General features: G+C 46.5%; 1 protein-coding gene across 1 annotated transcript in view; it reads left to right on the forward strand.

Moving 5' to 3' along the window:
- Positions 1 to 15,000, forward strand: part of vwa8 (von Willebrand factor A domain containing 8) — a gene marked incomplete at its 5' end in the record, with an annotated part of 146,174 nt that overhangs the window by 34,228 nt on the left and 96,946 nt on the right. The window contains 7 exons of the mRNA XM_083639135.1: positions 1,344 to 1,524; positions 1,669 to 1,746; positions 2,446 to 2,561; positions 2,784 to 2,884; positions 3,907 to 4,013; positions 7,163 to 7,234; positions 8,594 to 8,670. Coding sequence (XP_083495261.1) covers positions 1,344 to 1,524; positions 1,669 to 1,746; positions 2,446 to 2,561; positions 2,784 to 2,884; positions 3,907 to 4,013; positions 7,163 to 7,234; positions 8,594 to 8,670 — 732 coding nt within the window. The remainder of the gene's footprint in view (positions 1 to 1,343; positions 1,525 to 1,668; positions 1,747 to 2,445; positions 2,562 to 2,783; positions 2,885 to 3,906; positions 4,014 to 7,162; positions 7,235 to 8,593; positions 8,671 to 15,000) is intronic.

A 15,000-nucleotide genomic window follows, 5' to 3' on the forward strand; every position in this document is an offset into this window, starting at 1 on the left:
TGGATATATATATCAGTGACCCTTGTTGTTCTTGACCTGAAATGACCCCTGTATGTTTTGCCAGTACATGCATAAACTTACAGTCAATAGTGTGTGTGTGTGTGTGTGTGTGTGTGTGTGTGTGTGTGTGTGTGTGTGTGTGTGTGCGTGCGTGCGTGCGTGCGTGCGTCCGTGTGTGCACGTGTGCAGGCGCGTGCACGCGTGTGCACGTGTGTGTGTGTGTGTGTGTGTGTGTGTGTGTGTGTGTGTGTGTGTGTGTGTGTGTGTGCGTGCGTGCGTGCGTGCGTGCGTGCGCGTGTGTGTGTGTGTGTGTGTGTGCGTGTGTGCAGGCGCGCGAACGCGTGTGCACGCGTGTGTGTGCGTACCTCTTGAAGCCCCACCTAGGCTGGCAGGAAGGATGTTTGTGGCGGGGCGTCTGGGCTGAAATAAACCCACTTCCTCTTCCTCCGCTCCTGTGGCTCAGACTGTGTGTTTGCTTGTGTATGTGCATGTGTGTATCCAATAGGATTTTATTGCACATTACAGTAGAGTTGTCAGCTGTACTGCTCCTATTTTTAGCTCCATATTCAATCCAACATTTAAGTTTCCTAATATAGCGAAACATAGACTTGCCTTAGCCAAAGATGGATGGGAGAGACTCACCAAGTTGCTAGGTAACAGAATGGGAGGTGTGTGTGTGTGTGTGTGTGTGTGTGTGTGTGTGTGTGTGTGTGTGTGTGTGTGTGTGTGTGTGTGTGTGTGTGTGTGTGTGTGTGTGTGTGTGTGTGTGTATGTGTGTGTGTGCTTGTGTGTGCACGGGCATGTGACTGTAACTACGTGTGAAAGAGTGATTGTGTGTGTGTGTGTCTGTGTGTGTGTGTGTGTGTGTGTGACCATGTGTGTGTGTGTGTGTGTGCACATGTGCTGATTTGTTCTCAGTGTGTGTGTGTGTATGTTAGTTTTATAATGAGGACATTTTAGGAAAGTGAGGACATTTTGGCCTGACTTCACTTTCTCACACACCTTCAAAAGGCTGCTTGAAAGTTGGTTTTAAGCGTTTGAATTGGGTTTAGGTTAGGGTTGTAATGTACGTTCACACCAAGGTGAAAGGAAGGCTTCACTTGCACAAGTATTATTTGCTTGCGAAATGAGACCTCAAACACGCTGCCCGGGGCGAATTCTACTTGCGCGTTTGCATTGTCTTTGTATGTAATCTCGTCACGCGAATATCTGAAAATCTGGCTGGTGTGAACGTACAGTTAGGCATTTAGTTGTGATGGTTAAGGGGCTACGATAGGGAATACATTATGTTAATGAATGTCCTCACTAAAATAGCTGTACACATGTGTGTGTGTGTGTTTCAGGTCTATCTTCCCCATCCACCCATCGTTCAGGGTGCTGGCCCTGGCGGAGCCCCCGGTGGTGGGGGTGAGTACCAGCAGTGGAGGACAGCAGTGGTTGGGCCCGGAGCTGCTCACCATGTTCCTTTATCACACTGTGGCCCCACTGGCCAGAGCTGAGGAGATCAGCCTCATACAGAGCCTGGTGAGTCACACACACACACACACACACACACACACACACACACACACACACTACTGTAACAATATTCTATTCGATTTATTTCTGTGAACTTGAAATGAGAGTTTCATTTGATGGCCTTGCTGGCATTTGGCTTTCTCTTTCTAGACTCCTAACGTTCCTAAAGAAGCAGTGGAGCAGTTACTGCACCTCACACACAGTCTCCGCGAGACAAATGACCTCACGGTAAGTGTGTGTGTGTGTGTGGGGAGGGTTGCGTGCGTGCGTGTGTGTCCTAACCAGTTTGCATGTGTGTACAGCAGGGATACTCAACTTGCTTTGCCCGGGGGCCACTTTCGTGAAATGATAGAAGGCCAGGGGTCAGTTAATAAACAAACAATATACATTTTTCTGTAGCAGATTGTAGGTTTTTGGGGTGTCAGCTGGAGTTTAGTCTGACAATGTTGTGGACACTGGATAGTTAGTTAGGTTGAGTTACCGTAGTTAGGTTGAGTGCATACATAAGTGCCTGGGTAGCGAGCAGATGGCGGTATTTGACAATTTAGCAGCTAAATCATAGATTATTGAAAGATATTCCATATTCCAGACTGAAATGCTATAACAGAAGTGGAGTATTGGCCAGAATGACATGAACATTTGGACACTCATTCAGCGGGTATCTTGCATGTTGCGTTCAGGTGCACTGTAAAAAAAAAATTGTGTTTTGGTTTTTTTGCAATTCCATCGCGGGCCACACATAAAGTCCACACGCATGTGGCCCGCGGGCCGCAAGTTGAGTATCACTGGTGTACAGTATGTGTCTTTGTGTGTGAGAGAGATCTAACGTGTGTGTGTGTGTGTGTGTGTGTGTGTGTGTGTGTGTGTGTGTGTGTGTGTGTGTGTGTGTGTGTGTGTGTGTGTGTGTGTGTGTGTGTGTGTGTCCAGGCACAGTCTTTGGCCTCATCTCTCTCGACCAGACAGCTGTTGAGGATCTGTCGCCGTCTCTCTCAGTACCCTGAGGAGAGCATCGCTCACGCTGTCAACAAGGCCTGTCTCTCCAGGTACACACACACGCTAATACATACTCAGGCTTATGTTTGTCTTCATTGTGATGCACTTGGTAAACCTTGTTTTACAAAAGAGCTACAGTATAATAAAAAGTTATTATTTTTAATGCCACATTATCGTGTGTGTGTGTGTGTGTGTGTGTGTGTGTGTGTGTGTGTGTGTGTGTGTGTGTATGTCCGCACGTGCTTGTATGTGTGTGTGTGTGTGTGTGTCAGGTTCCTGCCCAGCCTGGCCCGTGCTTCTCTCCAGAAGAACCTGGCCAACTGCTCCATACAGGACACAGCAGACCCTGGTGAACACACTCGTGACCACAGCTGTGAGTTCTAGCCATCTATCAAGATAAAGAGTTACATCAGTGAAATGACTGTGGCTGTAACAAATGCATTTTCAAGAAAGAAAAAGTAACATGAGAGGTGACAGGAGACTGACAAGCCTAGGGGCTGGAGAAGCAGACTAATGACTGGTAACCAGTTCAAATCCCCAGGCTGGCTGGGGAAATGTGGCTGGAAAAAGTTAATGAGGAACACACTATTTTCACCGGACTTGGTGACCAGCATCATTTTAATTTGTCGGACTTTGATTAATTATAATAATCAGTGCCCATGGTGGTTCACGCCTCATTTCAGTCCGGGAGGGGTGGATGCTATCTGAAAGCACACACCGGGGCGGAAATATGGCGCGGCTGCTTGGTTCTGTGTGAAAACAATTTCTGTGGCAACACTGCCGGCGTTGCGGGCCTTCTGAATGGCAATATTGCGGGATCTCTGTGTGAATGTGGCTTCAGAAACATGTGCTTTCGGCAGCCGCTTCTTTCCATTTCACCTGACAGCGAGGAGTTTCCCCAGCAGGACGTAGCGCGTGGAAGGATCATGCTATTCCCCCCAATTCACAGGCACCCCGACCGACCAGAGGAGGCGCTAGTGCAGCGACCAGGATTCATACCCCACCGGCTTCCCACCCGCAGACACAGCCAATTGTGTCTGTAGGAAGGTCTGACCAAGCCGGAAGTACCGCTACCAGGAATTCATCTGCAACTTTTATGATGTTATCACTATTTGGCGACACAGTTGTATGTAAACAGACTGTACAATAGGGTTTCACCGGCAGGACGTAGCACGTGGGATTATCATGCTATTCCCCCCAGTTCCCCTCCCCCCCGAACAGGTGCTCCGACCGACCAGTGCAGGGACCAGGACGCATACCCTTGATCCGGCTTCCCACCCGGCGCAGACATGGCCAATTGTGCCTGTATGGACCCCCGACCAAGCCGGAGGGAACACGGGTGCTTGAACCTGCGACACTTGTGTTGGTATGACACCCCCTCCTGTATTTCACCAGGTACAGTAAAGGATGGTGTGTTGACTATTGGCAGTGTGTCTGCTCCTATCTACAACGCCAGTGAGAAAATGAAGGTTCCAGATGTGCTCTTCTATGATAACCCACAGGTAAACCCACACTGACTCACAGCCAAACATAGCGAGTGAAAAGCCCGGCCAGTACTCTAGCCTTTTCATGCTGAGGCAGTCTAAACCAAATGAATAATTGCATGAAATATACGTATATGTGATTATACAAGAAGGCCAGCAAAGATGTGCATTTCCTGGGCATGACCCACATTTGATCAAAAAGACATTAAATATGATCAAACTGAATATGTGTGTGTGTGTGTGTGTGTGTGTGGGTGTGGGCTTGTGTGTGGGCGTGCATGCGTGCGTGTGTACCTCCTGCAGTTGCTGGTCAGTGAGCTGTGTGTGTGGAAAAGCCCTGAGCTCACTCAATGCCACCAGTTTACCTTACCACACGTGTATAAACGATTAGATAGACCGCTGTATTCCTCCACACATAATTGCTCTGCCTAACATTCAGCACAATTTATTTATTTAAGTTCAATGAGGTCACACACTGGTGAAGGAACAACTTTGAGCTCTTTAGATCCTCTCTTCTCTCCTTCACTCTCACTCCATCTTTGTTGTTATTAATATTGTGTGATATTATTTTATTATGAAGGATTTGGCTTTTAGTTCTGCTGCTGGCTGACATTTCCTCAGAATAAGCCCTGTGTTGTTCCTGCGAGGCCCCGCTCAGACACACAGGAGTCTCAGAGATGAGATGCTAATCTTAGTCTTGGCCTGGCCCTGTAATCTTACCTAGTGACATGTCATTTACCTCTGATTGCTCTTATTGATGGATGTCTTTGGATAAGAAGCTAATCCGACTGGAATTCTGTTTGGTTCTGTGTGTAGCGGGCGAGAAACTCCTTGATTCCTTGATTTGATTTAATTGATCTACAGGAGTTTTACTATCTTTGAAAACACACCGCACAGGTAGATCAGAATCAGAATCACTTTTATTGCCACAGTAGATAATCAGATTACATACAAGGAGGAATTTGACTTAGTGTAAGTATGCAGCGTAGCGGTCACATGACTTTGTGTAAGTATGCAGTGTAGCATCAGATCAATAGTCAGAAGAGAAAAAAATACAGAAAGACCAAATAAAATAAAAAATAAAAAGTGGGGGCACGGTGGCGCAGTGGTAGCGCTGTAGCCTCACTTCAAGAAGGTCCTGGGTTCAATTCCCGCCCGGGATGCTGTAGGCTCTGAGGGTGTGTCCCCATTCCCATGTCCTCAGTGCCTACTGCCCAGGTGGGCTCGTCAAACGGGCCTTTCTATGCAGAGTCTGCATGTTCTTCCTGTGCTCCCCTGGGGTTTCCTCCAGATAGGAACCCCCCGCAAAAGTCAAATATATATAATATATTGTCAAATGATATACAGTATAATCAAATGACACTGACATCCTCTGGCAATACTGATGAAGCTATGTGACCCAGATCTATCTGCCTCTCTCTCTCTTTCTCTGTCTCTGTCTCCATTGAACACTTTTTTCATTTGCCTGCTCCTATTTGGAAATGACATGAGAGAGAGATAAGAACAAGGAGGAGGAGACTTTTTGCTGCCCCACTTCTGAATGACCTGTTTTCTGTTTTCTGTCCCGTCTTCAGAGAGTGAGGGCAGAAAAGAACACAGGGAGGGGAGGAGGCAAAACGCCCTCCATGTTCATACAGAACAAAACTGATGAATTGTATCTGCAGAGGGGACTTTTTTCCCCATAATGCATACCTGCCAACATTGGGCTGTGAAAAAGAGGGATATTTTCTGGGGTATTGCCGAATGGCCTACTCTCGACATACCCCCCCCCATATAACCCTACACCACAAATTAATAGAACTAGTGCAGTGCCCATTCCCCAGTTCAAAGTCGATCGGATGGACAAAGATACGTGAAATCTTATTGGTCGAATTGCACTAAATTCAACACTGCAATTTCTCCGGTTCCCGGCAGCACATGTGAGCATGTCTGGTGTCATCACTGTTGCCCTCAGCTGCCTGTCAACTTGCTGCAAACTAAATTAGTGACAGCCTAGGTTATAGATGGTTTTCACCAGCTGCAACCCCACAGCATTTCCTTTTTCTCAGCTTCTTCTTCTGTGTTTTATGGCGGTTGGCATCCTTAAATGTTGCATTATTACCACAACCTGAATTGTATCAGCTTCACAGTGCAAACTATTGACAGTGTCCACTTTCTCAGCTGTTCAGGGGAAACACTGACATAGCCTATTTCTATTTATTTTTTATTTTTATGTAAAGATAGGCCTATGCGTGCAATAATGTACTGATAGTCAGCTTACTCTGTAACATGTAGCTTTTATTAGCCTCTCAGGCTAGCTCCGCGGACCAGACAACAACACTTCCTACTACCCAGTGTGTGCAGTGTGCACGTCTTTCCGACAGGGGTGGTTGTTATGGCAACTATCAACAACAACAACAACAACTACTAACTACTACAAAACATAAAGACCGAAATAGGCTACATTGTTAATGTGTCTGTCAGAGACACGGCCTAACGTTAACATTTAATATGAGCCGAATATCAGCCTGCGCTCAGCTATGTATGCAGGAAGTAAACCGGATATTCAGGTGGGTTGTGATGGTTGTTATTGTTGTCAAGTTAAAACCGTCTATAGCAGTGCTAATATGAAGCTATCAGGCATTAGCGTTATTTATTGTTTCTATTATCTATTACAAAATAGCGACGGTGGCTGGCGTTTACACAGCTGTAGTAATTAACACTAGTTATAACTTTGCCACCTCCTCACAGCAACCCTCATGTTACTTCAGGTGACAGTGAAGACGTGTGGAGTAGCCTAAATTACTTGCTCCTCCGGGTTCGGGAGATTAGCGGGAGAAATTACCAAGCTGGAGCACAGCGGGAGAAAGGTTTAAAAATCGGGAAACTCCCGCCTAAATCGGGAGTGTATCTCAAAAGCAATGCGCCTATTTCACATCCCACCTCAAGCAAATCATGGTCCCTGCACTGACATCAATTGTATATACAATTGATGTCAGTGCAGGGACCATGATTTTGATATTGTGTTACTTCATGCATTTTCGACACAAATGGCTGCTTGAGGTGGGATGTGAAATAGGCGCATAGACTACAGTAGGAATATTCAATGTAAGTCTGAATGTCCAAACTAACTAATTCATCATTGGTTTGTCAGATGAATGAAGTATGTGTGTTTCTTGTCTCTGCAGCATATGATGGTGATGGAGGACATGCTGAAAGACTTTCTGTTAGGAGAGCACCTCCTATTGGTGGGCAACCAGGTGAGTGGCATATCAACTTCCAGATTTACTTAAAAATCTACTTGTGTCTAAAAACCCCACCATCTTAGACTGTGTGTCCATATAGTGTTTGTTAGCGTCTTATGTGTGGAAAAAGCGCTGCCTGGAACACTTTTTGTGAGGAGAAATAAAAGCGGATGATAACGATCACCTGCTGCTAGCTTACCAGCTGCTCTAACCAGCGGGTTAACCTAACTGTTAATGTTAGCACTTCTAGCAGACAATTCAGTGTTGTAGAACAAGCAAGGCTTACCATACCAGATGATATTAACAATACATGTCCGGTATAATCCATACTGCCATTTTTTTTTTAGTTTTTAGTTTTGGTCCAAGTGAAATGTTCTATGCTCTCTCCTGATTCTGAATATAGCTCAATCGCATGGTTTGAGCAAGTAAAACTCTTTTTATAAGGATGTTTTGAAATGTCTATGAAAAATTGAATGGGGAATGAAATCCTTCATGTTGAACCCGGAAGAGGTCATAACTTAGGCACTCTATTTTGACCGGATATCCCGCCTTATTTATTTATTTATTTACTTATTTATTTATTTTATTTTTTGACGAACTTTGAGACCTGCCGAAGTACAGACGGTAGTTGTTGGGAGCCTTTGAACATCGCGGGAGCCAACGCGTGTCTTGAGAGACTATTATGTGCTGTGCCCTCACATCACCCTCCACCCCACCACCTCCACCCAGCTCCATGTGGGCATAAGGAGCTAGTCTGAGGGGACATTCTGCGCCCCCTGTCTGGCCTTAATGGGTAGGTGAGGTTTAAGGGAGGAGAGATGGGGAGGAGGGAGAGAGCATGGACTTTTGGTGTGTACCCTTGCAATCCAGAGGTGGATGTGTGCGTGCGTGCGTGCGCGGGTGAAGCTTGGACATTAGGAGCTGTCAGAGCGGCTTACCAGCCGGCTGACGGACAAGCAGTCATCTGGGCTCATCGCTGAAAACACAGCGAGTCGTCCCTCGAAAGCGTCCATGTTTGGAGCGAAGCCGTGCGGAGTGTCGCGCTGCTAGAAACATCTTCAGGTGCGGCTGCGGGGGGCGCGCCCAACAAATTGATGTCATTTTTGGCTCGCGGCCCTCGCTCGTCCCCCGCGCCTGGCTCGGCGCGGTGACCATAAAACAAGCTTTAATAGACAGGCCTTCTCTGCAGAAAGCCAGCGGGAGTCCCAGAGAGCGGCCCTTGACAGAACACAATACCCTCAAAACCACGGGGCACACTCGACTCTCCCTGTCCCTTGTCTTTCCAGCGTTTGTCCCTGAAATACTGCGAGGCATTGAGATTAATTTCCTTGAAATGTGCAATTGTTATTGTTTTCTATTTGTATCCTCCCATAGGGTGTGGGTAAGAATAAGATAGTGGACCGGTTCCTGCACCTTCTGAACCGGCCCAGGGAATACCTACAACTTCACAGGTGAGGGGGATCAAGGTGTTTTCGACATTACCATAGAACTGTGACCCACAAATGTCTCACAGCAGTGAAAAATGCCTGTGAAGAAAATAAAACATTAAACCCAATACAGATGAAATTCAGGCTGCTGCTGCTACAGTGGCAGTTGGAACTCAGCACACCACACAATTGAAAACTACCAAAGACAATTAGGGTCACTCGTGATTTATTTATTTATTTTTTAGTTCTGAGTTTAAAGTGATAATCTCTACGATTTAAGTTTTGTTCTCTTGGGTGACACCTATGGCGATGAGTGGTAATTGCAGGTGACATGCAAACTGTTGCATTATGTGACATTACTAATGTCACTATATACTGCAAATCAATGGGCCATAGCCTCAATGACTGTTGTGTTAACCCGCTATCAGGTAGATAGTGACTTTGTTTTAGATTAAAATCTTTGAGATTATCACTTTAAATCAGGATTCTGAGAATAAAGTCACAATTCTGAAAATAAAGTTAGGATTCTGAGTAGGGATGCACGATATATCGGCAATCATATCGGTATCGGCCGATGTTAGTAATTTTTTAACATATCGGCATCGGTCCGATGTTGCAATGTTAATATCGGGTATCGGTATCAGCCAAAACTTTCACATTGAGAAGAAACAATGCGGTGAATCTATTATTTATGGGCTTTTCCACATGTTTTGTAAATAAAGAAATGCATTACTTTGTCAAATTCACTGTGTTTACATGTGTTTTTCCATATGTACAACATTTTATGGTCATATAACCTGTTTTTGTACAGATCATATCGGCATCGGCAAATATCGGTTATCGGCCATATCAGCAATGTTAATAACGGTTATCCGTATCGGCCAAAATTTTCATATCGGTGCATCCCTAATTCTGAGTTTAATGTCCGAGTTACTGTCAGAATTTTTAGTTTAAAGTCAGAATTCTCAGAATAAAGTCATAATTCTGAGGGGAAAAAGAAGCATACTGTTATATGTGACATCACTGACAATGTCTGATGATATATCGATGGCGTACCAGAATTTGAATGACTCAGGTCCCTAGATTTTTGTGACGTCAAAGTCGAGTCATAAGCCAAATAAGGTTCAGATCAGAATCAGAAAGACTTTAATGATCCCCGGGGGGAAATTGGGACAAGTTACAGTTGCTCGTTCACATAACACAGATAGCATAAAATAAAATACACAGTAGTAATGCGATATTAATAAGCAGAATAAGAAGAAGAAGAAAGAACACAACATAGCATGGAATAAACAGTATAAACAGTATAAACAGTATAAACAGTAAACAGTATTAAATGCAATAGGAGCAAAATAGTGGAGTACGTCTAAGTAAGCAATACGTAGAGTAAGTATACCTTACGTGCCAATTGTCTTTATTGCACACTGAACTTATATTATTCGGCTTGCCCCATACGTTACACGTGGCTCAGCCAGGCACTTTTCCAGTTAGCCTATCTTAATTGCACACTGAACTTATATTATTCGGCTTGCCCTATACGTTACACGTGGCTCAGCCAGGCACTTTTCCAGTTAGCCTATCGGCTGGCTCAGTCTCAGGGAGACTGAGCGTCTCCGAGGTGCTCTTTTAAGAGAGGCATTAAATAGACCAATGGCCACAGGCAGGAATGATTTCCTGTGCCTCTCCGTGTTGCATCTAGGAGGAATCAGTCTCTCACTGAATGTACTCCTGTGTTTGACTAGCACGCCGTGGAGTGGGTGCGAGTCATTGCTCATGATGGAGCGTAGCCTGGATAACGTTCTCTTCTCTGACACCGCAGTCAGAGAGCCCAGGTCCAGCCCCACAATGTCCCTGGCCTTACGGATCAATTTGTTAAGTCTGTTGGCATCCGCTGCCTTCAGCCTGCTGCCCCAGCACACAATAGCATAGAGGAAGGCACTAGCTACTACCGACTCATAGAACATCCTCAGCATGGTCCGGCAGACATTGAAGGACCTCAGCCGTCTCAGAAAGTAGAGACGGCTTTGCCCCTTCTTGTAGAGTGCATCAGAGTTCTTAGCCCAGTCTAGTTTATTGTCAATGTACACTCCAAGGTACTTGTAATCCTCCACTATGTCAACACTGACCCCGTGGATAGAAACAGGGGTCACCGGAGCCTTGACCCTCCTCAGGTCCACCACCAGCTCCTTTGTCTTTGACACGTTGAGCTGCAGGTGGTTCTGCTCACACCATGTGACAAAGTTGGCCACCACATCCCGATACTCATCGTCATCGCCATCTTTGATACATCCCACTATCGCAGAGTCGTCAGAGAACTTCTGAAGGTGGCAAGACTCTGTCTGGTAGGTGAAGTCCGTGGTGTAGATGGTGAAGAAGAAGGGAGAGAAGACCGTCCCCTGTGGTGCACCCGTATTGCTGACCACTCTGTCTGACACACAGTTCTGTAGGCGCACATACTGTGGTCTGCCAGACAGGTAGTCCACAATCCAGGCCACCAGGGGGGCATCCACTCGCATCGCCGTCAGCTTCTCACCCAGTAGAGCCGGCCTGATGGTGTTGAACGCACTGGAGAAGTCGAAGAACATGACTCTCACAGTGCTGGCAGGGTTGTCAAGGTGGGCGTAGGCGCGGTTGGTCAGGTAGATGACCGCGTCCTCCACTCCCAGCCGGGGCTGGTAGGCGAACTGGAGGGGGTCAAGGGATGGTTTGACCAAAGGCCTAAGCTGCTCCAGGACGAGTTTCTCCAGGGTCTTCATGATGTGGGACGTCAAAGCTACCGGCCTGTAGTCATTGGAGCCACTGGGTCTTGGCTTTTTCGGTACAGGAACGATACAGGACATTTTCCACATCACGGGGACCTTTTGGAGACTCAGGCTCTTGTTGAAGATCAGCTGTAGCACATCACACAGCTGGGGGGCACAGGCTTTGAGCACCATGGGGCTGACGCCATCCGGGCCAGCTGCTTTTCTCGTGTTTAGTCTCCTCAGCTGATTCTTCACTTGGTCCGCTGTGATGGTCAGCGTGGGTGGGGGGGGAGTGGCATCATCAGCTCTGAAGCCCTTCGGGGGGGGGGGGGGGGGGGTGGCCTCGTCTCTGGTTGATGGGGTATGAGGGGGGGGGGGGGGGGCATCAGGGCCATCAGCCGGAGCCAGAGGGAGAGAGAGGGGGGGGGAGAGCCGTGTGGCGGGGGCTGCTGTTAGAATGCTGCAGTCAGGAGTAGGGATGCAGCGGTATACCGTTTGAAGGTATACCGCGGTTTGAAAACGTCACGGTATCAAAACCACTAAAATTTGCCGTCATACCTTCCCCACGGTATCAGCTGTTTCCCCAAAACAAAGTGCCCAGGTCGCTTGCAGAGTGCAGCTTACGCGGCCCCTCCCCCTGGCTGCATGCCTACCTAGACTAGAGCACAGCAGAGAGGAGCCGCAAGGACCCCCCTGAACTTTCCCCCATCTAAAAAGACGACGTCGGCTGTATGGGAATATTTCGGCTATTGTAAAAACACAAATGGTCCACAATACCGCGATACCGTGAAACCGTGGTATTTTTGTCCAAGGTTATCATACCGTCAAAAACCCATACCGTTGCATCCCTAGTCAGGAGAGTGGGGGGAGGGGGCCCCCGGGCCAGCTGTATCAAATCTATTGAAAAACAGATTCAATTCATTGGCCCGATCAACCCCCCCCTCCACCCCTCCGCTGCTAGCTTTGTTAAAGCCAGTAATAGCTTTCACACCTCTCCACACCTCTCTCATATTGTTGGGAACCCCTGGTGTATGCTGTCTCAATATGGCAAGTGGAAACAGACCTAATAAGATTGATAGTGATAAGGCCCATATGAGATCATCCACTGCCAATACCAAACAAGCACATACCTGTGATAACATTTCTTTTCATAATTTATGTGCCAATGGATAATCAATTAAAAAAATAACAGATTTAATGAACATTTGTCATTACACTTTTGTGTTGCCTCCATTTTATAAAATCAGTAACCCATCACTGCACTTTACAGTGATTTTAGAACAGCCATGATGCCTTCTAAAACCAATGCACGTTATGATTAAAGGATTGGCTGGGCTCCGTAAGATTTTCAGATTTCAAAGTGGGCCCCGGCATTCTTAAGTTTGTGAACCTCTGATCTTTGAAGAACCCTTTCTCTGTTCTGTGCATCAACAAATGGCAGCCTTTCACTCTTCTCTTTTGATACTGCCTTATTTCCTGTCTACTGTTGTTGGTGGATTGTGTGCCTCGGAGGCTTGATGGAGTCACATATAATTTTCTTTTTCATCCACCTGAAATGAAGAGACTGTGACCCACTATCTATAATAGTCAGATGCCATTTTCTTACAGAATGAAAAGGACTTGTGTTGTTACGGCCCCAACTTTGTAAAGGCCTGTTGTGGGGCCACAACATAAAAGGACACCACCAGTAGGGAATTCAAGAAGAAAGTAGATTTTTTTAATAACTCAAACCATATCAAAAGACCAAAACAACAAAGGGAGAATGGAGGTTGGGCCAAACTAAACAAAAGACCTGAGTCAACCCGACAGGGCCGTCGAAGCCAGTGTCCTCCCCCTGCCTCACCAAAACACAATGTAATCTAAAAAGCAAAGGCAGAAATGTGAGCTAGTCAAACCTCCATTCACCAAATGGAGGGAAATAAAATAAAGCAAATGAGGAAACAGCAAACCAAGGCAAAGCAACGAAACTAGGCCAGGGTACTGTCTCTGCCTCCTCTCTCCAACTGAGTTTATATAGCTGTAGGCTAGACCTGCTTCCTCAGCGCTGCAGGTGCAGCCCATTCCAAACAGGGATCAATCAAGGATCTGGAGAAGGTCTGGTGAGAAAGAGCAAAAATATACACCCAATACCACAATACCACAAAGGGCACGCAACAGTTGTATATGTGCTTTGTGTAGCAGTTTTTAAGCCACTTCTATTCACCTTTTTCCTGGACTTACGTTTCCCATGATTCTCAGCGGTAGCCGATTGTCGACTTCCTGTTTACATTTTTTTCACTAGCAAGGAGGTGCGTGCCGCTGTCAAAGCATGGGAACGTTTGGCTTATTTTATCCGAAATGGCTTAAAATAGTAACGTTGTGTGGTTGCATAGCGGCGATATTTTACAAAAACAAGGTGAATTTTAATTCATTGGTACTGTATGGGCCTATTTTAGCCGAAATTGCAAAAAAAAATAGTATGTGGTTGCATAGCGGCCGCTTTTATTTTGACGGCTAAACGTCCAAACCGGAACTCTTATATTTGGTCATTGAATGGAGCTTTAGCGGTCTTTCTCTTTTTCAAGATTCAATATATTGTCACTCCGTACAAATATGCACGTGTGAAATTATTGTGCTGGGGGGCTCCATTACAAGACATAGGTAGGTACAAAGTCACAACAATTATTATGATTATTTTCAGTCTCTTTCACTATGAACGGTCCTGGGCGGAAACAGGCAACCGGCAGCTGGAAACAGGGAGGGAGGGTGTCATGGAAGCGTTATTTCGAATCGCACATAGGTTACGCAAAAACCACGCCCTGTGCCCGCCTACGCAGCAGTCAAGCGCCGGGATTGGCCAGGCGCTCATGCTCATGTTGGGCTCTGTTACAGGGACACATTCCTGTGAGAAGCAACAACACCAAGCGAGGCTGCAGCGAGGCTGCAATGAGGATATTGAAAGACAAAATCCTACATCGCACCAAAGCATACAATGTATTTTAATGTTATTTGACTTTCTGACCACCACAATAGCGTTAATACACTAATAATTCATTTCAATGTCCGCTATCAAGAGCAATTCAGTTGGTTCATGAAATCACTGGGCTGCGTGCCGTGCAGTGGTTGTGGTGTGGGAGATTCCAGCTGTCAAAAGAAGAAAAAAGACTTGCTCCTGGCCAATCCCGGCGCTTGACTGCTGCGTAGGCGGGCACAGGGCGTGGTTTTTGCGTAACCTATGTGCAATTCAAAATAACGCGTCATGGAAGCGCCCACTGTCTCACCATGAAACTCGTGAATAAGTGGTAAATGGACTGCATTTATATAGCGCTTTCATCCAAAGCACTTTACAATGTGCCTACATTCACCCATTCACACACCGAAGGCGGCAAGCTGCCACGCAGGGTGCTGGCACAACATCGGGAGCAATTTGGGGTTCAGTGTCTTGCCCAAGGACACTTCGACATGCGGACTGGAGGAGCCGGGGATCGAACCACCGACCTTCTGATTAGTGCTCTACCTCCTGAACCACAGCCACCCCTGAGAGTAACTATGCATGTCCATCCATTTGAGCACAGGATGTGCGCACATGATTTAGCCTAGCCCACCCACCCACCCCCGGCTCTACAAGGAA

This window comes from Poromitra crassiceps, assembly GCF_964638095.1.
Source record: "Poromitra crassiceps genome assembly, chromosome: 6".
NCBI lineage: Eukaryota > Metazoa > Chordata > Actinopteri > Beryciformes > Melamphaidae > Poromitra > Poromitra crassiceps.